The sequence below is a fragment of the Lissotriton helveticus genome, chromosome 7 (assembly GCF_964261635.1).
Source record: "Lissotriton helveticus chromosome 7, aLisHel1.1, whole genome shotgun sequence".
Taxonomy (NCBI): domain Eukaryota; kingdom Metazoa; phylum Chordata; class Amphibia; order Caudata; family Salamandridae; genus Lissotriton; species Lissotriton helveticus.
This window is the reverse complement of record NC_136068.1, coordinates 1,418,444,634-1,418,468,165: the sequence shown is the minus strand read 5'-3', so window position 1 is coordinate 1,418,468,165 and position 23,532 is coordinate 1,418,444,634. Positions and strand designations below refer to the sequence as shown.

The 23,532-nt window shown below is 40.4% G+C and overlaps 1 protein-coding gene across 4 annotated transcripts in view; it reads right to left on the bottom strand.

Annotated features, from left to right (window-relative positions):
• Positions 1 to 1,967: 1,967 nt before the first annotated feature.
• Positions 1,968 to 23,532, bottom strand: part of MYOCD (myocardin) — a 206,624-nt gene continuing 185,059 nt past the window's right edge. For all 4 annotated transcript variants that reach the window (XM_078654725.1, XM_078654727.1, XM_078654724.1 and 1 more), the window contains 2 exons: positions 10,865 to 10,922; positions 1,968 to 6,617 (listed from right to left, as the gene is read on the bottom strand). In XM_078654725.1, coding sequence (XP_078510851.1) covers positions 6,043 to 6,617; positions 10,865 to 10,922 — 633 coding nt within the window. In that variant the 3' untranslated portion in view covers positions 1,968 to 6,042. The remainder of the gene's footprint in view (positions 6,618 to 10,864; positions 10,923 to 23,532) is intronic.

The following is a 23,532-nucleotide window of genomic DNA, read 5'->3' as shown; positions in this document are numbered from 1 at the left end:
TAATTGACAAGTATTAGAGGCAAATATACAAGCAAAAGTGCAAAGTCTGTACCAAAATGGAACCAGGAAGGAACAACACAATAAAAGTAAAGAGACCCAAGGATAAGTGGGTGAATTATGTAAGCTGTTGCTAGGCACAGGGCCCTGTTTACAGTCGTGTTAAATAGACTCTTCCCGTGATAACCTGAAAGTGACTCTCACAATAGGAAGTTCCCACCCCAGGGGTGGTTAGCAGTCTAGCTGTTATTAGGTTCCAAAGTCTCTTCTTCTTTACCATCCCATCTTTGCCATGTCTGAGTGGGTACTTCTGTAATTTCCTCGGGGAACACAAAGGGGCACTGTATAGCATAGACATTCTGACGTTCATAGGACCTCACATGTAAATCCATTAACCATTTATGTGTTGTATAGCATTAACTACTCATGATTGCTAAAAAACAATTTGATCGCCGGAGTAGACTACAGACCTTAATTGTAGTTGTGGCCGGCGTGGCTCGTGGTTGGGGATGTGGGGGGGTCGCACGGGGAGGGGGTCCCACGGGGGTTAATTTAATAATGATAAAAAATAAACTTCCATTTCCGCCGGCCGGGTGTCGCGTCTTCTCTGCTCCTGCTCTCCCGCTACCCAGGAACAGGAAACAGGCAGCCAGGATCCCTCCTCTAAGCCAATCACAAAGCTGCAAGCAGTGTTGTTATTGGTTGGGACGCCGCCTAGCCAGGGGCTTATGGAGAGGCCATGTTCTCCATGCAGGCTGCATTGCAGTCTGCAAAGAGAAGGGCAGAGTGTGCATGACTGGTTTGGGCGGCCACAGAGGGCTGGCTACACAGTCTTTGTGCACTCAGGAGTGAGCACACCAATCCTCCCTTGCCCTGCGCATAAAGCAGCCCCGCCCACCTGCCCGCCCACAACCAAACATAAAATGGTATTAACTTTAAGTTATTAGCATTTTATGTTTCTGCTTCTCCCACTGCGAGAAAGCAGTGGGGCGACACTCCTCTACCCTAGTGGAGGAACCGCCCCAGCTTAATCGATTACACTCAATCTGCAAGGACAGTAAACGGTGAGTCACCCTTTACAATCAATATCAGATGCACTGGCTTTAATGTTGTTAGCATTTTGTAACCATAGTTTTAAATTCTGTCTAATGTATAATGGTGGTTTCTAGAAGCATAAATGGGCTTTAAATGTCCAGTTAAGGGTTTCTATATTTATAAATATTATCAAGGTTGCTTTTAATGTATTAACCTTGCACCCCATGTGCTATGTTACAGAAATCATGTACTAGTGCAATAAATCAAAAACAGAAATCTTATTTTCACTAATGTGATGCTTTTATAATAGGAAATACAGCAGGTATTTGTTTTCTTTAGAACACATTGTTTAAAGATGTGTTGAACAAGGCCAAACTTATACACAGTTAACTTTGGTGTCATTGCTAAACATAAGAAATTTTCTTTCAAATATTTAACTTTAGCATGGAGTGTTGCAGAAAACCGTAGTCCAAGTGCTTAAATAGACTTTTTTGGCTAAAAAAAGCAAAAACGTTTTAGCACTATATTTTCTATTTGTTGAATAAAAGGTTAGACGCGTTTTTCAGCAAAACTAGTCCCACGCATTCACATTTGAAAATGTAATATATAGAACAAACATAGTCGGAACTTAGTTATCTTCATGCCTTCATGTTTTGCTTTTATAGAAAACCTCAGATGGAGTAAATAGTCTTTGTTCCATAACCTGGTACAAAAGAAACAACTCGATGTACATGCATGTGCACTGGTTTTCTGGCACCGAGACAGCGTTTCTTAAATGCAGTTTCAGAAGTGAAAGTAAATATTACTACTTCAACCACAATAAGTAGTGATACCTGCTAAACGTGTTGACCCAAGGAATTTTAGGTACCCTGTGATAAATAACAGAATCACATTTACATTAAATAGGAATAACAAACAACAAAATCGGAGTGAACTGATTTTTCAACGTTTCTTTATTTAAAATAGTGTTGCAAAATTCGTAGTAGTGGAAATAAAAGGGTTGCATAGTTAAATAGTTTATCTCTGGAGAATGAGTTTTCTTAAAAAGTGCACCTTTCCCCCAAACTGGAAGGAACATTTCTTCACAGACTTGTTACGTTTTCAAAACATTACATTTTACTTACAAGACAACAGGATTGGTAATTAAGAACACAACTTTCACCAGGGAAAGAGTCATTCAGTTTCAAGCTCCAGGTTAACATTGTTGGCACATTAGTAAAGCAAAAAAACATTTTGCTTTATTACCTCTCAACTCAAAATTAAATTTAAAGCACGTTTCACTTTACTTCCATTGGCACATTTCTAGTTCTGTGATGATACAAGCATTATGAACATAACACAACCCTTATTTGAGTCATCATTTAAATATGGTTGAGTATTATATTTGCAGTTTGTGCACAGTTGTGGTTAGTCTTGCATCACACAAGTGGTTCCTGGAATTCACAATTTCAAAGCATTGCATATTTTTTCTCTCGTTTTGACAAAACACTAATCTCGTTCTTCTTGTAATTAGATATGGTCAGCCTTAATTTGAAACCATTTGTAACTGGACATCATTGAAGATGCTCAGAGCTTATTGTGTTTTAAGAAGCCATTAATACTTTTGATTTCTTGTACGCAGTTGCAATAATTTCTTAGCTTTCAGAAGTCAAAGTTTCTTTCCAAGTAAGGACGGACATCAATAGGCCAGCTGCCAAACAAACACTGCATCACTTTAAGAACTGCATGTGATATAGAGCAATATAAAACTTGAAATGAGAGATTGAGCATATTTCAAACTGTTTACTTGTTTAAGTAACCGTGTGTCCAATTTTATACAATTTCATAAAGTGGAAGATTTTTATGTGGGTTTAAATATATTGTTTATCTTTGGCAAGGTAACCTTCTGTCCTAATTTAAGTCAGGAAAAGTCTACAAAAGTACCCAAAATGACTTGCTCAGACCAAAATAACTAAATAAAATTTGATCCTAGAATAAGAAAGCTAAAAAAGAAGTTCTAAAACAAAAAATGCAACAATTTTCAATACAAGGACTGTACTGTACATGTATTTGTCTGTCGCCAAATTGAATCAAGGAACTAACCAGGTAATAAGACCAGTTAAACTTTACATATACAATGTTTTATAAAATATCTCTAGACTATTGCAATGATAATTGGGAATTTGGATTTATTCAATAGGAGTCGATGAATAAACATTTTTCATATACGAAAACAAATTAACAAGCATTAAGTCTTTTTCTGTCAATACTGGTTTTGTATACTAGGTAATGCAAACATTACATAGAGGAAAACAGGGTGAAACTTGTTACATCTAGATGTTTGCAACTATAGTATTGAATTTAAATACTTTTGGGGATTTATAGTCTAGTTCATTTTCAGAGTAATTTAATGTCAATTGTAAAATAATTAAAGGTCATTTTTAACCAGTTCTTTTATTGACTATAGCATGTGACCCCAGCTGGAAAGAGAAGAGGAAGAACTGGATCTAGGCAGAAAAATAAGAGAGAGAATGGGGGAGATATCTACTTTGACTAACCAAGCAATTCATGGAAGGGAGATTTAGAACACTGAAGACAATTTCACTGGTGGTTACAACAGAGAATCTCTTGAAACAGTGGCAAAGTATGAAGTAATTTATTAGCTGGAACATGCCTCTGTTTTCACTGATATCACTGGGTATGCAGTATTAAATAGAAAAATTATCTTCTGTAACAGTTGTTAAGACATTCATTTTGTAGCCGGACATTCTTTGCTCTAAATTCTGACCATACTAAAAATGTGTTTAAAGGTGTGCGAGTCATAACGTCCCTGGCATCAGTTTGGCTATAACCCATTCAAACTCCTTAAGTGACTGCAAAAGCCATTACATGCAAATCTAATAAAGTGTGCACACAGATTGTATGTGAAAAGAATACTTGGTCCCATGGATGTAACCCATTTAAAAATGTCCCGCGCCTTTGCCATTTGTTTATAAATTGAGGAAAACAAATCACATAAAAATGGCTTCGGGTTTACTAATTCCTAATGTCATTTCTTTTCCAGTCAGTATTTTATTGCTTGGTTAAGACTGTGATCAGAATGTGTAGCTTTCTGTGCCAATTTCTGGTGTTCCACTAGTTCACACTGGCGGTGAGTTGGTGGACCTGCAACCAGCTGGAACAACATCCAGCACCTCTTACTAGTAAATGGTGAGATGAGTTAATACATTGGTGTGACAGTAATGTCTTTGTTCAGAAATGGCATAGGGGGTATCAGTGGTCCGGCATTTATCAATCAAGTGGGATACCATGCTGTGGAAGGAAAGGTGGGCTTTCCTGAGGTCACTGGCTTAGAAATATTTTAGTGTTAATTTCAGCTCTATTGCTAAAACGTATAAGAATATTGACATTTGATCCACTCAGGAACAGCGCCTCAATTGTTTAATTGAATATTGGTTCTAATTTAGTCTGCAAACACAATTTAAACATCATATATTATTATTAGCAGAATTTTGCCAATGCAAGGGCAGCGCTTTGACCATTTTTAATTCAAGTGCTACCAAACATATGTATGGAATGCCTTCAAAAGTATCAATTTACAAAATACAAAAAGCAAAAATCATATTGTGTTAGAAGATTCTACTCTAAAAGTGCACTGTGAACATATGTACAATATAAAAATGGTGAATGTAATACTTACTGTAAAAAGCTACATCTATATTGTTCAGAAAACTTGCAAAAACATAACTTTCATAAAGTGTGAACAACATTTTTAGAATAGACTACATTAATACAATTCCGAATAATCCTCCAGCAACTACCAAAGGTTTTATACATATATACAGCAATGTGCATACACAAACAAAACAAATATAATATAACTTAGGATGTTACTGCTTCCAAAAGGCTTGCATCTCATATGGTCATGGCATGCAACTTCGCTTTCCTTCCAGTAACTCATATATTAAATACAGTATTCTGCAATTTCTTAGCAACAAATATTTCCTTTGTCAAAAATATGTTTTACGAGAATCACGTGTTCGTATGTGAAGAACTTGATAAAATTTGCTCCTGTAACTCAAATGGGCATGATGGAGTTTATCAAAGATGTTCTCTTTGAAGAGGTTCTGCTGGTATCATCTTGAGATCTTCAATTTGAGCAACATGAGATTTACATCTTCCAGATATTGCATTTGGCTGGTGTTGTCAATATGGAAAATACAAGAAAGTCTTGCCTGGTTCTGATGTTGTTGTATAGTATTACCAACTTATAGTCTGTCTGAAAGCTTGTATTATTTTGGTTAGAATGCTTAAAAATGCTTTGTTGATTACTGGGAAGGAAACAATTACTCGTACTAAGATGATGCAGCTTCTCCATAAGGGATGTTGCAACCTTCCTTATTAAACAGTGTGTGAGGAGGGTCACATCCAGATGTAGGATATCATCCAGTATGCATTGACTTATAATCATTTTCACGATCCCTTCTTTATCTTGTATTATTGCGTTATTGCTCTGTTTCCTTTTCCAAGGCACTTATCATCATATTACAACAATAGGAAATGCACTTATGATTCCAACTAGCAGGCTCGGATTTAGAAGTGCAAAACTATTTTGATGAAAGATATGGCAATAACGTCCAACTGCCACTTGCCTGTTTTGTATTATGCTTTTTGAAAAAAATAAACCTTGATTCCTATAAAAATGAGACACATTTTGCTCAGTTAGCAAGATATATTTGAGATGGCTGGGAGTTATCTCCTCTACTGGGAAAAAGAAACAATTTCTCACCATTAATTGCGGGGGGTCTGGTATACCAAAAATAATCCAAATATTTTTACATTCAATAACTATAAAATGAAACAAAAAGCACATAATGTTTGTTGACCCACCAAAGAACCCTGTCATTTTTTTTGGTCGAAAGTGTTTTCCATTTTGGTACATGTAGAGATCTACAGGCAGGCATCAGCTTCAGTTTGTTGTTCATAGTCATCATTCTTTCCATAGGATTACATTCATAGAAGTATCAGCCTTTACCATTGCTCCAGGTGAAGATCCATAGCAGTGTTCAAATTGAGATCAGAGACGTCTAGAAAATCTGTGTTAAAAATGCTAGGGCCACTTGTGGTTAGCGAAACAAAGCCTGTTGCAGAACTTGGTGGGGTCAGATCAAGCCATTCCATACTTTCCCAAGGTGATTCAGTGAAACTTAAGTGTTGCAAAACAGTTCCTTCTGAAACTGTGGGTGACATCTGAGCTGGGATGGGTGGAAGAGATGTGTCTAAAATCTCACGTGAGCTAAGAACCTCCTCTGATGCTTTGCCTGAAAATCCATCAATCATGCCTTCAAAGTGAGAGTCTTCAGTACCAAGTTTAAGAATGGGGATAGCACTAGCCCTTCGGGTAGGGCTGTGTGTGTTGAGTAAGACTTCAAGGTGACTACCATTGTTGTTTGTACAGTGATCAAAAGGCAGAATGGCAGGTGAAATATGCTCAAATGGTGTAGCTGACTTTGGCAATGAGACTGTAGTGCTCCCAGACGAAGAAACAGTTATTTGAGGCACTTTCTGAACACAGGAACGTTCATCTTTGGCATTTGCTGGCATTTCTATTTGAAAAAAGAAAACATTTAAAATTAATTTAAAATTAAAGAATTATGAATATTTTATATGCAAAGTTAATACAGTGCTCAATATGCTTTAGCTTCATTTGGGGAAGTTACTTTTTGTGTATGTTTTGAAATAAACATTGAAATGTTACTGATGTGACACACATTTTATAATAATAATTATAACTTGCTTTCTATATACTGCTTTGTTTCTTACTATTACTCTATATAATCCTAGCTAGATTTAAGGTTTTGCGAGTATTCAAACCTGTGACCTTCAAATCACTGCAGAAGAAAGTGATAAGAGTTAAGTCACTGGAGCTATTTTACTGAAATTGAGTATTGTGAGAAGCTGGTTTGGCGATTGACTTGAGTGTGGGCCCTTCCTTGTCAGAGTGAAGCACAAGTCAACCCTAAATTAACCTGTGCTCAACCCTCTGGCAGCTTGGCACAAAGAATTCGGGCATAACTTAGAGGCAATGTGTAAAGTATTTGTGCAACACTTCAAATAGTAATAAAGTGAAAAGCACCACCAAAAAAGGATCCTTGAACAAGGGAGAAAAATAGAGTTGTTAGTAATAAATAACACAAAACAAAAACAAAAATCCAATCAGTAGAACCGAAGATATGTCATTTAAAAGATTTTAGTCAAAATAGCGCCAAGAAGCTCAAAGCGCCAACTGTGGATATCTGGGCGCACAATCGGGACAAAGTCAGAAGTTCAGGACAATTGTGATGGAGCGTGAGCCAGCTACAGGGATCCTGTTAGGCCCTCTGAACAATTGTACCTTAAATACTGGCTTGCACAGCATTGCAAGGTCCCAAATCGAGGATGCATCGCTCAGGCAGGATGCATCGGTTCTGAGGAGCGGTGAAGCTAAGATGTGAGGTCCTACATCGTTGTTGAGGATCCCATTGATGAGGGCTTGCGATGGGAAGTCCATCCTCGAGGATACGTCGTGTAGTTGGGACTATGCATCGGTTCTTAGGATCTAGGAGGCTGCGATATGAGAATCTGTTTTGTTTTCGGGGCTGCCGTCAAAGAGGGATGCAGAGGCGTGAATCTGGACAACTTTGAACAGGTGACAGTTCTGATGTGGCTGCAGGGTGGATGTGGAGTCCTTTGAGTCAAGAGTACCCTCACAGCGAAGGGGATGTGTCAGTTCTGCTCAGGTTTGAACTGCGTAGCAGGGGAGATGCATCGGTTTTGCTGGAACCACAGATGGGCTGGCAGAGCATCTTCAGGCCCACTTCCAAGGGTGCAAGACTGGGGTAGCATCACTTGGCAGAGTAGGACTCACAGATGGCAGAGCCCAGGTGCTGGATTTAAGATTGTTGGAGACTTCTGTCCCTGAGGCTCTAGTTAGGAGGCCAGCCAAATAGCCCTTGGAGTAACTCTGGGGTCTTGGGTTTAACAGATGCAGGTCCAGTCCTTCTCACCCAGACAAGAGGGCAGCAGGTAGCATTCCAGCATGGCAGCAGTCCAGCAAAGCAATAGTCCGGTAGGGCAACAGTCCAGCAGAGTGGCAGTCCTTCTTCCTGGCAGAGTATCCACAGCTCTAGAAGTGTACTGAAGAGGTAGTGTCGGAGGTCCAATATTTATACCTGGTGCCCTTCTTTTGGAAGGTGGGAGAAATTATAAGTTTTGAAAAGGAAGGTTTGGGTCTGACGAAAGGTTAATTTTGCAAGGCCGAAAATGCAGTTTAAAACTGCATATACATGTTGCAATGGCAGGCCTGAGACTATAGAGGTTCTTAAGTGGATGAGGCAACTAGTGCTGCAGGCCCACTAGTAGCTTTTACAGACCCTGATCACAGGTAGTTCCGCTTTACTAGAGACTAACAAGTAAATTTAAAGAATCAATTGAGTATAAGCCAATTCTACCATGTTTTAAGGAGAGAGCACACACACCTTGCACCGGCAAGCATTGATAAAGTGTGCAGAGATCTAAAGCCAATAAAAAGAAATTCAGCAAAAATAGGAGTGAAGGAAAAACGTTTGGGGTTGACCCTGCAGAGAGGGCCAAGTCCAACAAAAATGTATTATTATTTGAAGTGTAATAGCTTACATGAAAATCATTTCTAACTCTTACAGAAAGTATTCGTATTTTCAAGAGAAACTGACATTCTCCATTGACTATAATATCCCAGAGTTCCGAGTCATAACTCAGTAAGTAGACTAGTCTGCATGCTCTGCATCCCAGCCCTAAGTTGCTCCATTTGCTCTGTGCAGTGTCAGACCTTGAAGAGAATGGAACATACTACCTGCTAAAGGATTCTCTTTTGTTCAAGTAATCATTTGTGTCTTGGTGTCTGAGGAATACAAGGTTCCTCTTAAATAAAAATAATAATAATAATAATACATGTTTTTAAAAAAATTGCAATCCAACATACATAAAACAATAAAACATACCTGCATCATCCAGAAATTAAAATCCTAAGACATATATAAACAAGGTTCTATTGAGATTTTGACCCGATCTTAACCATGTTCCATATACTTATCTTATAAAGTGACAGTGCTATTGCATAGTTATTAGAATGTGCAGGTATACTTGGGGCAGGATGGGAGACTGTAGAAATGTTCAGTAAATACTGATAAAATCACATAGTATAAAACAGTACTATTGTGTGTATACAGAAAATATATAAAAAGACCCTTATACTCGATGCATAGTCAGAGGCGACATATAAATGAGTACTTTTCAGCCTTTCGTCTCATACAGTTTCAAAATATGGGAGCATACTGAAATGAACTTGATAAACCTGATATTCAACATTATATTTTATGGTCTCAGGGCTGCCATAACCACCTGTCTACAAGTCTACATGTTTAGAAGGACAAACTGCTGGCGGAGCAGCCGTCTGTGATGCTCGGGTAACATAGGGCACATGCATAAAATGTGCAGTTTCCTGCTCTTTGGTTACAAAGCCTGCATTGTGTGTCTGGCAGATGTATTTGCCCCTTCGGGTAATGGTCCTAAGTTGGAAAGGCTCCAAAATGGAATCAAAAGTCTCTTTTTTTTATATCTGTTTGATAATCTGCTCCCAGGTACGATTGCTCACCCAGATGGTTTTATATATATATATATATATATATATCCAGGCATGGTTATATATATATACATATACATAAGATCATCCAGGCATGAGATCGCAGAGATAGGGTATCTTTGTCGGGCTTTGTGCCTTTAGACCCAGGTACTCGCATTCCCCACTTTCCTGAACTCATTCGGAGTCATTCCCAAACTCCATACCTCACGGAGGCAAAGGTCATCCAGACATGCATCCATGTATTGAGCATGAGAAGCTTTATCTCTGGTATTCTTTAGCTCATTGCATATTTTACTGTTGAGTGTATCAGGTTGTGCTGACCTGATTTGATGGCACACCTTGATGAAGGCATTTTTCCTGGAATTGTTGGAGGAGGCCAAACTCTAAGCAAAGCTGGGCTGGGGATGTTGATTGTGGGAGGCGAGAAACACCTGTATACATTTTAATAATGAAAGTGCCAACAATTGTATATCTTTGCCCAGCATCATTTAACTCCCATAGGAAAGAACTTCGCCTTCATGACATGCAGTATCGGGACCATGCTAGGATCCCACAGCTTTTTCCTTAAAGTGGACAGGGCGGCCTGGAGGGCATGAGCCTTATTTTGTATTGAAGTCTTTTGCTTCATGACGGACCCGTTGCGTCTAGCCAAACCCTGAGGTATTTATATTCTGACACCTTTTCCATGTTAGCTCCCCCATTGTTAGCTCCGCCCATCTGTCACATGGCTAGTTTCTTTTAAATAATAACAGCGAGTTACTCTTTTGCCTGTTTATGCTTTTAACAATGACGGCCTGGTCAGGTATTATATGTTAACTAGTGCTCTGGAGACTAAAAAGAAATCATCCTGCATTTGGGGCCCCAGTTTCTATCAGTCAATAAAATGCAAATATTATATAGTGAATCTAACCAGTATACAAATGGGAAACACACAAATATAGAGGACACAAATGCATATCAATTCACCACAGAACAAATGTTATAGCAATTGGCAAGCAGAGAATACAGTCATGCCTGTTGAACATGCTCATGATAGTTGTTCAATGTTTGGACATTTATGACATAACCTTTGTATTTTATTATCGGGTGCTGTTATTTACTGACATAATTTTTAATTATGAATCAAGTAACAATCGTGAATTTTGGAAAATATCAAAGGCACCTTGTAAAAGAGAATTGTTTATTGTTTCATACCTCCGCTCTCAATAAGAACATCGAGTAGTTCATCCATTTGCTGACTTCTTGTAATCTGCTGTATTTAAAAACGATTAAGAAAGTTAAGTATTTTTTTTTAAATAGAGTGTGATCTATTTATAAACAGACAGAATGTACAAGTAAACACTCATGAAAGTATTTTTATGAGTCCCTCCCGAACATTTAAATCACCAACAGCCCATTTTCATTGAAAAGGCAGAAATATTGCTATTACTGTTTCATACCTCTGATTTGCGCAGGCTTCCAACACTATGGGAATTTACTAGAATATCCAGGTGCACGCACAGTATTGTAATTGTATTGTAATTGCATTTATATAGCGCTTACTACCCCTGACGAGGCGTCAAATCGCTTTTTCGGAGAGTAGCACCCTACTCCGGGACCCATAGATGATTAGTGTTGAATTAGTATAGTGAAACATGCAAGTACATTTTAAGTGGTGGATAGGTTAGTCAGGTATTTGAATTTGGAATGATAGCAGAAGGACAGAGGAGGACAAAGGTTTATATTTATATAGCGCTTGTTGACGCACGCTATTCAGGAAGCCTACAAAGGATTAGTGGTGAATTAATATGGTGAAATATGAAGTAATTTCAGTGGTGGATATTAGTCAGTTACTTGGAGTGAGAAGGATAGCGGAGGGATAAAAGGGGAATAAAGATTTCCATTCATATAGCACTTGTTACCCCTGATGGGTGTTGAAGCGCTTTTCTGGCGAGTAGCACGCCACTCCGGAACCCGGATTACTGTTGAAAATTAGTATAGTAAAAAATATAAAGTAAGTTGAGTAGTGGATATGTTATTCAGTTAATTGGGTAGTATATTAATATAGTTTAATATGGAATTTGAGAAGTGAACATGTGTGTCTGTTAATTTTGATTGAAAAGGATGGTGGAGGGATAAAAGAGTGAAGGATTTTTTTTAGGTCTTAGCAGTAGGAGGAGGCTATTGGATGAGTAAAAAGCAGTTTTGGTAGGGAGGACTCAGAGGGAAGAGTTTAGAAAGGTTTGTTTTAGGGGATCGGTATAGTAAAAGAGGTGTCAGATGATGCAAGGAGGGGTAGAGTAGGAGAGAGTCTAGAAAGGGTTATTTTGGCAATCATAGTAGTGGTATGGGGTTTGGGATAAATGAGAGAGTGGATGTAGAGTATATATTGATAGATGTATAGGATGAGAGATAGGGTAGTGCATTGGAAGGAGTAGTAGAAGACGTTTGAGATGAGTCAGAAGGTTGGGCTAGAAGATATATTGAGCGAAGTATAGGCCGAGAAATAGGGTAGTGCATTGGACATGCTAAATTAGAAGAGAGTGATAAATATAATGATTCATAATTACATTGAAAGTATATAGATACATAAAAGGGGTAAGTATATGTAGATTAAAGATATTGATAGAGGCACAGGATGAGAAATAGGGTAGTGCATTGGATATGCTTTTTCAGGATAAAAGTAACAGACACACATGGAAGGTACATAGATGCACAATGGAAGTATGTACATGTTGACCAAAAATGATTTTGATTTATTTGTTATTTTTTTATCTCAACAACATAATTATTTTACATGTTTATACAAAGTAATACACAAAGATAGGTACATATCTATAGTGAAAACAAATGCTGTATGCAGAGGGATATGCTGTAAATTTCTGTTTGCGTATGTTGTTTATGTGGGGATGAGCCAAATCTTGAGTAGTGTTCCGAAGATAAGGTTGTTGTCGGTGGACCGTATGTTGGGGGGTAAAGAGTTCAATAGTTTGGCTGCTTGAACAGAGAAGGATGTGCCACCCATGTTTTTTTCTTGTATGGTGGGATTTTGAGGGGAGATGCTCCTTTAGAGCGGAAGTTCCTATGTTGAATGTGTTTGGTGATTTTATTCCTGATGAAGAGTGGTCCCATTCCATGTATTGCTTTGTGGGTGATACAAAGCAGCTTGAACGGGGATCTTCTGGCAATCGGTAACCAATGCAGGGCTTTCAAGACAGGGGAGATGTGGTCTCGTGGTTTGATATGCAAGAGAAGTCTGGCAGCCGAGTTCTGAATCCGTTGTAGTCTTTTCTTGGTCGTTAAAGGTGATCCGTGGTAGAGGCTATTGGCGTAATCGAGTTTGGACAGAACAAGGGAGATGGTAGCTTGGTGCCTGTGTGGAAATCCCAAACGAGGGAGAATTAGTTGCAGCGTTTTTATAGTAGCCAAGCTTGATCTTGCTAGTTCATCCACTTGGGCATTCATCGACAGCTTGGAGTCCATGGTCATTCCGAGGTTTCTTACTTCCTTCGATACTTTAGGCAGTGATCCCAGTTCATCAGGCCATGCGGCTAGCAGGTTGCAATGTTTCCAGTTGCCACACTTGAGTATTTCAGTTTTTGAAGCATTCAATTTGAGATGGCTCCAGGTCATCCCCTGATCCACGGCTCTGAGACAGCTGAAAAATTGTGATTTTCCAATGTCCTTGGGGTATTTCAATTGAAGGAGTATTTGCATGTCATATGCATAGTTATAGCACGTGAGGTGACATTTATTGATCAGTACTGGTAATGACTTCATGTAGATGTTGAAATGCATGGGCGAGATGATAGAACCTTGAGGGACCCCTGCATTTTTGGAGTACGGTTTGGACGAGAAAGGTGGGGTATGGGTGACATTCGTTCTGATTCGAAGGTAGGACACGATCCAGTCTAGAGCAGTTCCCTCTATGCCGGCTTCATAGAGTCTTTGTTTCAGAGTGTCATGGTCAACCATGTCAAAGGCAGCTGAGAGGTCCAAGAGGAATAGCGCAGCAACCCTGTTGTGGTCAACTGTATTCTTTAGGTCATCCCAGATGGCAAGGAGGGCAGATTCAGTGCCTCTTCCCGGACGGAATCCTGTTTGGAAGTCTGAAAGTATGTCATTCTCTTCAATGAATTGTGACATCTGGGCAAACGCTGCTCTTTCTATCAGTTTGCCCACGAACGGTCCATTTGTAATGGGTCAGTAGTTGTCAAGGTTCAGCGGGTCCAAGTTTATTTTCTTCAGTAAAGTGCGTATGTATGACTTTTTGAGTTCTTCTGGAAATATTCCAGTAGTTAAGGAATTGTTGATGATTCTTCTTACTGGAGTGGCAGCAGAGGTTGTTAAAAGAATTGTCTTGAAAGTTTGCGGCGCACAGGGGTCAGAAGGGCTGCCGGCAGGCCTGCTTGCTTTGACCAGGTCCCTAAATTCATCGTGTGAGATGTGTTGGAAGGAACAGAGAGGCTTGATTAGAGCATTCTTGGATTGTTGTTTTGTACAAGGGTTAGTGCTGGTGCTTTGTCTCTGTTTTAAGTAAGATTCCAACGTGTCTGCTTTGTCCGTGTAATGATTTGCCAGTTTATCTGTGAAATCTCGAGTAACAGGATGAGTTCTTTCTAGGCAATTTAGTTTGCGAAATTCATTGAGTATTTTATAGAATTCTTTATTTGCACATTTAGCGTTTTGAATTCTGTCTGAATAGTACCTTTTCTTAGCTTTTTTGATAGCCGACTTGTATAATCTGTTAATTTTCTGTAGATGAAGTTTGTCTTGTTTGGCGTTTGTTTTGAGCCAGGTACATTGCAGCTTTCTAACTTGTTGTTTTATGTCTTTTATTTCTATGTTTCTCCAAGGCACAATCTATTTAAGTCATATATATCTATGCATATCCCTGCACCATGTAACTTACAGAGTGAAACATAAGCATGTGCGCAACCTTTTTTCTTTATTTTCCTCATGGAAAACATTTTCCCCATGGAGAACTCACCCCCTATGAACCCCAATGATGTATGGCTGAGTTCCCTTCCATATCCCAACCTAGAAATGCACTTACTCATGCCTTTCACAGGGGTACTTTAATTTGCCTTTCCAGGATGGGAATCACGGTGAAGAATGTTACTGAATACTCTTAAATATATAGGTTTATAGGTATTACATACATATTGCCCAGGCACCCCTGCTCCTCTCCCTTTCCTGTCCTCAGCATTTTGAAATCTTGACAAACTAGTACATTATATTTCAATTTTATCTAGGATTGTACATATCTGCATATCCTGGTTCTTTGTACGATGACAAAGACATTTCCATTGGCATTAGCCCCCTTTTGCACACCTTTGCTGGAATTAGGCAGACAAATAGTTTGTGAACCCATCTGATAGTTGTTTCTCAGGGAGGTTATATGGTCTAGTGCATGCAGGTCCATGAAGGTAGCTGCATCTGTTGAAACCATTTCACAGAAAGTAGATGTAGGTGTCTTACACACAATATTAATAAAGCACAAGCTTGGCACACAAGTTGTCATAGCATGGTAGAATTACATTGAAACAAAAGTGAATCATTGCAAATTAACATTAATTGCATTGAATCATATATATATTTTTTAATAATGTTATTGTAGGACTTGGCCCTTTTTGGCTAAAGTCCCTAAACTTTTTGCTTTCCCCCCTAGACCTTTTTCTGACATAGTGTTGCCAACTTAGATGCTTAGGACACTTTGCCACTGCTAAACAGTGTCAAAGTGTAAGTGTTCCTGTATAAAGTAATGGTAATTGGTTGTCCATGATTGCTATGTTTGCCTTACTAAGTGAAGTCCCTAGTAAAGTGCACTATGTGTGCCAAGCGAAGACTCTCGCTGGGTGAAGGTGACCTCCACCTCCACCCAGCGAGAGTCTTCGCTTAAGGGTACCGACGGATAGAGCGGGCCTCATGTACTGAAACTCAAGCGAGATCCGAGTGAGGTGAGTCCTGGACCAGAACAAGTAGTGAATCCATCAATCATCACACTTGTTTCAAGGATTAGATACAAGAGATATATTGTATGTATTTATTCTTTACTTAATGTTGCAGTGACATTACATTTTTCGAGGTCCTGACGAAAGCCAGGGAGCTCAATCCTCAAGGCTGAAACATGTTGACCACATAGACAGTGATTAATTCCTAACTGTCTCTTTTCACCTGCACTTTTGATTTTAATTTGGAAAACTCTGCTGAATATACACCGAATGAATGGTTGCATTGTATCTCAGGAGTTTCTCCTATTTTAACTCACAGTTTTACACTTTTACACTGATTTTGGAAATAATATCCGCTGTTTGCACTTCTTTCTTGTGAGATTCCACAAGAGGATACAACTTTTTTATTGTTTCTTCCTAATGCTTAAGGTAGAACCTGATAAAGTTGTTTGGTAAAATCCCAGATGATGACACTGGGCACACACTTATGTGCAATGATGGATAACAATTATCCTACAGTGGCTTTGCTTAATTTTTTTTAGTTTGTTTGCACTTTAATTATCTGCATCAGTGTGCCTCTTTTTCACTCCCTTGACACACAGCGGGAGAGTGAGAATAAGAATACATATCTATAGACTGTATTTCGAAAACACGCATATTATTAGACCACCTGTTTGTTTATTGTTATTGTCATTTGTAAGGAGTAGGGAGACTTAGAATTTGGTTGGTCTCTAAATATTTTTCTCTCTGGCCCTCCCTTTGTAGTATTTGGTCTAACAACCAGCCAGGAGAAATATTACACAACCTCATATGTTGGTTTTATATTGTGTGGTCTTATCGTATAAATTTTTACATAAAGTTGATACTCATTTTATAAAACATGTGTGGAGTCTATTTGTGGTGTCATCAGTGGATTATTGTGAGCGTGGTTGTGAATACTTTGCACATTTGCTTTGAAGCTAAGCCTGGCTGCTTGTGCCAAGCTACCAAGGGGGTGAGCAGGGCTATCTATGAAGGTGACCTTCCTTTCCCTGGCGTTCGAACGCGGGTCCCTACTTGGCCTAAGGTACCTACCTCAGCCAACGAGGGATCCCGGGTCTAACAGTTATAAATCAGATAATAACAAAACAAAAGAGCATATTACACTCAACATACTAATAACGAGTACTGCACTGCAAATTGAAGCTCGTCAATCCTACTACAAGTCTCCTTTTTACGAGACAGTTCGATCTTTCCAATGCAGACATGTCCAGGGAGTGTTTCAGACACACTAATATCTGCATTGTTTGTTTATAATGGTTTTCTATTGACCTTAGTAACATTTTATTTTTAAATCTCAGAATTTCATTGTTTAATTAAGTACCTGTTTTACATTGAATTTCCCATCTAGCTCTCCTTCCTTTTACCAATCACTCGTTATCCGTTATCTTTTATACGCTCCGACGGGCTTCTTGAGCCTGTCGGAGTCGTCAATCGGTCCCTCCACTGGCTGCGATGGTCGGACTACTATGCTGGATGTTGGTGGGCCCGCCACCAACGGCCTATCAGTGACGGGCCCACCAACATCGGAATGAGGCCCTTAGTACTCCTGAGTGATGGTGCAAATCTGAACTTGCATCCATTTGTTTTAATTAACTGACCCAATCCTGTATGTTTGTACATTTATTTGTGAAAGGCTACCTTACTCTACCTACTTTCATATGTTTTTTAAACTTATCCTCTGCATTTATAACACTTTCATTTGGCTAGCCTCAAAGTCTCACTTATTTTTGAATCCACTCACTGTTATTGTTTTCCTAAGTTAAATACCAGAAGAAATGTGTTTCCCGAGCTAATTGACCCAGATGAACACATCACCATTCACGCTTGGCATTTGCATCGCCTCTGCTTTACAATCTTTGGTTTGTTGAGCAACGACATGTTGTTGGTTTGGAGGACACATACATGCTATAGTAGTGACTTTCAGAGCAGTCATTTTACCAACAATGTAATATTGGTCTTAAAGTGTTTTTTTTCTATTGCTTATAATCTTTTTATTAAAAATTAATCAATTGATTACAACAAGGTACGACATGGCCACCAGAGACCAACATAATAAGTCAGTAGATCAGTTGGCACGTACATATAGTGCGGGACCAGTAGAAAATTCCAAGGAAGTAAGGGGTTTATATAGTCATTGGGCAGGTGCACCTAATGCCGTCCACAGCATGGCATGTCTCAAAGCAAAAAGAAAGTACAGTGAAACAATAAAATAAAACAATTCCTGATCGAGGCATTTTTGATAGAGTTCGAATGATCCGGGTATTGTCACACATTAGTGCATAGGTGGTAATTATTATTAGTGAGTGAGGGAGAGGAAGGCCAGTCACTAGGTGTAAGCTTTGGGGAAAGACGAGTCAAAAGCTGTAAATCTCGTAACCTCGGAGGATTGAAGCATGTAAACTCCAAGCGAGTCAGATAGTGGATCAGTGGGAACAAAGCAAATTGAAATTTGTCCTTGGTGTGTGTTAAATTGTGGGAAAATCGTTCCATCGCCAGCATGTGCCAGATACTATTGAGCGATAGAAGGGGCAGTAGTCTTTTTCCACGTCAATGCGACAAGTTGCCACCCAGCATGGAGCATGTGGCTAATATGCTTCCAGTCAACATGTATACTCGCTTCTAATGTAAGGGGCCATACACCAAAGATAACCATAAGGTAGGAAGCATGAAGTGGATATCCTAGTATGGCTTTAATGTGTACCAGGATTTCTTTCCAGAAGGTAGTGATGAGGCTACAGGACCACCATATGTAACAAAAATCTCACACTACCAAGCCACTTGCCAGCATAGGGAAGATGTGGAGGGGTAAATGGTGGAGAAGTGGGCGGGTGCATAATACCATTGGAACATGAACTTGTACACCGTCTCCCTAAGAGAGAAGCTTCTATAGGTTTTGGGTATGTCCCGCCAGTGGGTGACCCATTGCTTGTGTGAGATGACCTCTGTAGTGGTAGTCTGGCAGCCCCATTGGTAGGGGTAGGTGCGAAGGAATGTGGAATGCTGAAGTGCACGATGTGTATTCGATATAAGTCCTCTGGATCCATCGTGCACTCTTACCAGTTTTTCAAAGTTGAGGATAGGGCCTATCGTACCAGGAAAGTTGGAGGGATGTAACGTCCGATGCCGTAAATGACAATACTGCAGTCTAGCCATTTCAGGAAGTTTTAAATTAGTTTTGCACTGATCAAAGGACTTGATGGAGAGGCCTACAAAGAGGTGGCATAGAGTCCAAAACTCTCCGTACCCCAGCTGGGAAAGGACTAGGGAAGCAGCGCAGGGGTAAAAAACAGGATTCCGAGCAATTGATGTGTTGGGGGAGGGGAAAGTAGTGAGCCCGCTCCTAGTCACCAACTTGTGCCAACTTGTCCCATATGTTGAGCACTGTGTTGGTAGGGTTAGCTAAGTAAGCGCTGTGTGGTCTTGCTTGTTATCAGGCTAAATCTTACAGGGCCACCACCCAATCCATGTGAAGCCGATGCTTATCACGCACCACCCATTCTGAGATGTATCATAGGTGGGTGGCCAAGTGATATTCAAGAAGGTTAGGGCAGGCCAGTCCACCCCTGTCCTGTGGTGGCATCAATAGGGAGTTAGAGATCCCTGGCCATTTCCCATTCCAAATAAAGGAATGGACGTCCCGCTTTAAGAGAAGGATATCCTCCTGGCTATTCGGAGTAGACAGTTTCTGGAAAAGGTACAAGGTATGTAACAGGACATTAATTTTTATGACATTAATGCACCCCAGCCAAAAAATTAGATGGGGCATTCACCACATGAGATCTGCCAGAATGGAACTCCGAAGTTGCGGCCAATTGTCCTGCTCCCAGCAAGACAATTTAGAAGTCAGGTTAAGACCCAGATACCTAATTGCGCCGTGGACCACTGAAATGGTGCTAGGCCTGGCAGAGCAGGGAGTTCCTGCTAAGGTATATTCTGATTAGCATGCAGGACTTAGACATATTAATGTTTAAGTCTGCCACTGCCTCGAATGCAGCAAGGCTGGCAACAATTGCTGGTAAAGAGGAAACGGAAAGTGCGTCAGAGAGCATGAGGTCATCTGCAAATAGGCTAATCTTATGGTCCCAGCCTTCAAAAGGGATGCCCACCCTGGCAACAGTGCAGTGGACAGTTATGGCTTGTTGCTCCAATACCAGAGCGAACAAAAGGGGTGACAATGGGCACCCCTGGCATCTGCCCCTAAAGATGTTAATAGGGGATGTGTGGTGCCAATTGACCCTGATGGTAGCTGCTGGGGTAGCATATGAATCCAAAGCCACTTTGCCCAAAACCGCATGGAAGGACAATGTCACCCTATCAAAAGCCTTCTCGCATCAAGTGATAGGAGGCATCCCGATGTTGTGGTGGTGGGACTTCTCTACTAAGTGCACTATTCAGCGCACATTATCAGCCCCCTGTCAATAGCGAATATACCCCATCTCAGGGTCAATGAGGCCTGGAAGATAGCACTCCAACCGGTAGCCAAAATGTTGATGAAGATTTTCACATCATGTTGAGAAGCGCTAAAGGGCTATAGGAAGAGCAGTGGGTATATACTTTCTATTGTTTGTGTATAAGGGAGATCTCTGCTGCCACCTTCATGAAGGAGTTAAACAGCTTTAGCGAATGTTCTTCCGGATTAGAAAAAAACAGCCTGTAGAAGACGACAGGAAACCCATCGAGGCCCAGAGTTTTACCAAGAGGAAGGGCCTGAACTGCTTTACGAAGTTATGCAAGAGTGATTCGGTGCAAAAACTCTCCATGGGGTGAATGGATTCCCAATCACAGGCACTCAGGTACTACTCTATCAATTCAGGAGGCACATCATCACATGTGTAAAGGGTTTGATAGTAATCATAAAAAGCCTGCTGCGTGTCCTGCTCAGAGATTGCCTAGCCCTTGTCCCCAACCTGAAGTCTAGCAATGTGCTCTTAACGGAGCCATTGAGCTAGCATAGAGCCCACCTTGTTCTCCCCGTCATAATATTTCTGCTTTAGAGCCAGAAGGGAAAGTTCAGCCCTATTAGTTCTATGATCCCTCACTTGACCATGCTACATAGTGAATTGTTGCTTGCTGAATCGAGTCATAGCGGTCTTATCTTGCTTTTCCAGGACTTTAATCTCTGCCGCCAAGGTAGACTCCATAATGCGCGCCTCTCTCCCTCTGGCAATGGCTATGGTGGCTGTCACTCCCCTGAATGTAGCCTTAAAGTCATCCCAAAGTGTATGCAACAAGGTGTCAGGCAGGATGTTCAGTACAAAGTATTCAACGATTCCTTTACGGATCTCAGCCACATCAACCGGATCAGAGGTAAACATGATCATATCGGGCCCCTGCGAGATGGGGGTAGTGGTGGACCAAACCAGTTTTACATGGGCGTGATCACAGATGGAAATGTCTGAGAAAGCTGTGGCTTTAAAATCGTGCAAGAGGGAGGGAGTTAAGAAACATGATCAATGCATGAGTATGATGCGTCAACATGAGATTAGAATGAGTAGTCCAGAGCATCTGGGTGTTTATAATGCCAAGCGTCTACTAGTCTCAGTTCCAGGATGTCCCTCTTCAGTTGGGCGGACATACCTACAATGCCCTGGTTTGTGACTGTGCTGTCGTCTAGGCCTGCAACCCACACTAGGTTAAAATAGCCATCGACAATGATGTCACCTTCCACCCCCGGCCAGTTGCTCACACAATATGCACCTTAGATATAGGTCCAGTGCATGACGGGGGCATAGACAGTGAGAAGAGCGAGGGGAGCTTTGTCTCGATGCATGTGCAACAACAGGAAGTAACCCTTCATATCCCTCCTCATCTTAGAGAGAGTGGAGTGGAAGCCTGCTTTGAAGAGAACACCCACCCCCAATGTTTTAGTAGACGTGTGGGCCCAGTATCGAAATGGAAACTTTGGGTGTGCCATCCAATGGGTGTTCACCCCCAGAAGATGAGTCTCCAGGAGAAGGACAATGCCTGGTTTGCATTGCAATATGTAGCTGTAGTATTGTGTAATTACCTATGTTTTACATTGGCACAGTTCTGTATTCATCTTGTGTATGCTTGAAGCTGCACCATGGTGATAGTGGGGAAGTGGTGATGCTGTTGAATACTGTCAGTTGCCTCTGATGCTGGCTACTGGATGGATGGGATCTTTTTACTACATTAAACTTAATCTACATACAAGGTATCGCATCCCTCCCCATACAGACCGGAGTCACCGCACCAGGCCCGCTACATCCAGCGGGGCTGTCGCATCGCCTCCTCAGGGTCTCAGGAGTGACGCATCACTTGTTTTCCACCGCACCAGTTTCTGTTTTGGAACTTTGTCGCATTTAAAGGCACTGTTGGCTAAACGTGACCCAACTGTGAACTTTTCAAGCAACTGTGGACTATTTTATCGCAACCTTAAGAACACTTTTGAAACCATATTCTTGAACTGTGTATGTTGGATTTTTGTCGTTTTGGTCTTGTGTAGTTTAGATTAAATACCTTTATTTTTCTAAACTGTTGTGGAGTCAGTTTGTGGTGTTTTCACTGTGTTACTGTGAGTGTTGGTACAAATACTTTACACATTGCCTTTGATAAGCCTTGACTGCTCGTGTGTAGCTACCAAGGGGGTGAACAGGGGTTATCTAAAGAGTGTATCCTCCTTACCCTGACTAGAAGCAAGGGTCCCTATTTGGACAGTGGTACCTACCTCTGCCAACTAGAGACCCCCAGTTCTAACAACTGGTATCAGCGGCATCTGTGTTTCAGAGAGCTCTAGAAAAAGTCTTGGAAGGTGTTGTGGGGATGAAAATTTACCAGATTGATGTTCTTGTCTTTGGAAAGAATGAAGTTGAACATGATGTCATACTCAGAGAGGTTTTTAAGAGATTTCAAGATTTCAATTTGACAGTAAGAATAGACAAATGCAAGTTCAAAAAGTCATCCATAGATTATCTAGGACACACCATCTCAGGTCAAGGTGTTCAGCCCAAGGCTGAACTGGTTGGTACTATTCAAAATCTTGCGTCTCCCACCAACAAAGAGAGCTAATGAAATTTCTTGGAATGTCAGAATATTGCAGTAAATTTCTGAAAAATTTTGCTCGAATGTGCTTGAATATGCGTATATTGTTATGTAAAGGTGCGGAGTTCATTTGGTCGGAGGATTGTGAAAAGGAGTTCAACACGATCAAAGCAATGCTTAAGAAAACTCCTAAGCTAAAAAGTTTTGATCCCACTAAAAGAGCAGTTCTTGTTACTGATGCCAGTATGAAGGGCCTGTGAGTGGTTTTACAACAGAGAGATGGGAACACTGAGAATGTTATTTTGTTCTTGTCACGTAGCTTAAGAAGTGCAGCATTGCATTACTCTGTTTTTGAAAGAGAGGCCTTAGCTGTTCACTGGGCTGTGAAGAAACTTAAGAATCTTCTGTGGAAATTGAAATTTGAGGTTCGCACTGATCACAAGCTACTATGTCAAATTTTCAACAAGAAAGGAATTGATACCATGTCTGGAAGAATTTCCAAGTGGGTAGTCGATCTGCAGGGATACAATTTTAAGGTCGAACATTTACCTGGTGCTAAGAACAATGTTGCTGATACGCTTTCTAGGCTGGTGGTCCAAAATGAGGATACCACTTATTCAGAAGAGCATGATTTGAAAGAATGGGTTTGTGCCATTGAGAGTAGTGGGATGAAAGAAAGCAGATGGTGAAGAGAGTGCTGTTGATAAAGAATTCATTGAGTTAACCGCATTGCTTAAGAAAGGATGAAACAATACAGTGAAAGGTGTGTGTGAAAAGTTTTGGTTGGTTAAGGATGAATTGTCTGAGAGTGATGGTCTTATCTTTAGAGGCACCAGGTTAGTTCTCTATGGTGCCCTTCGTCAAGAAGTTCTTGAGATAGCCCAT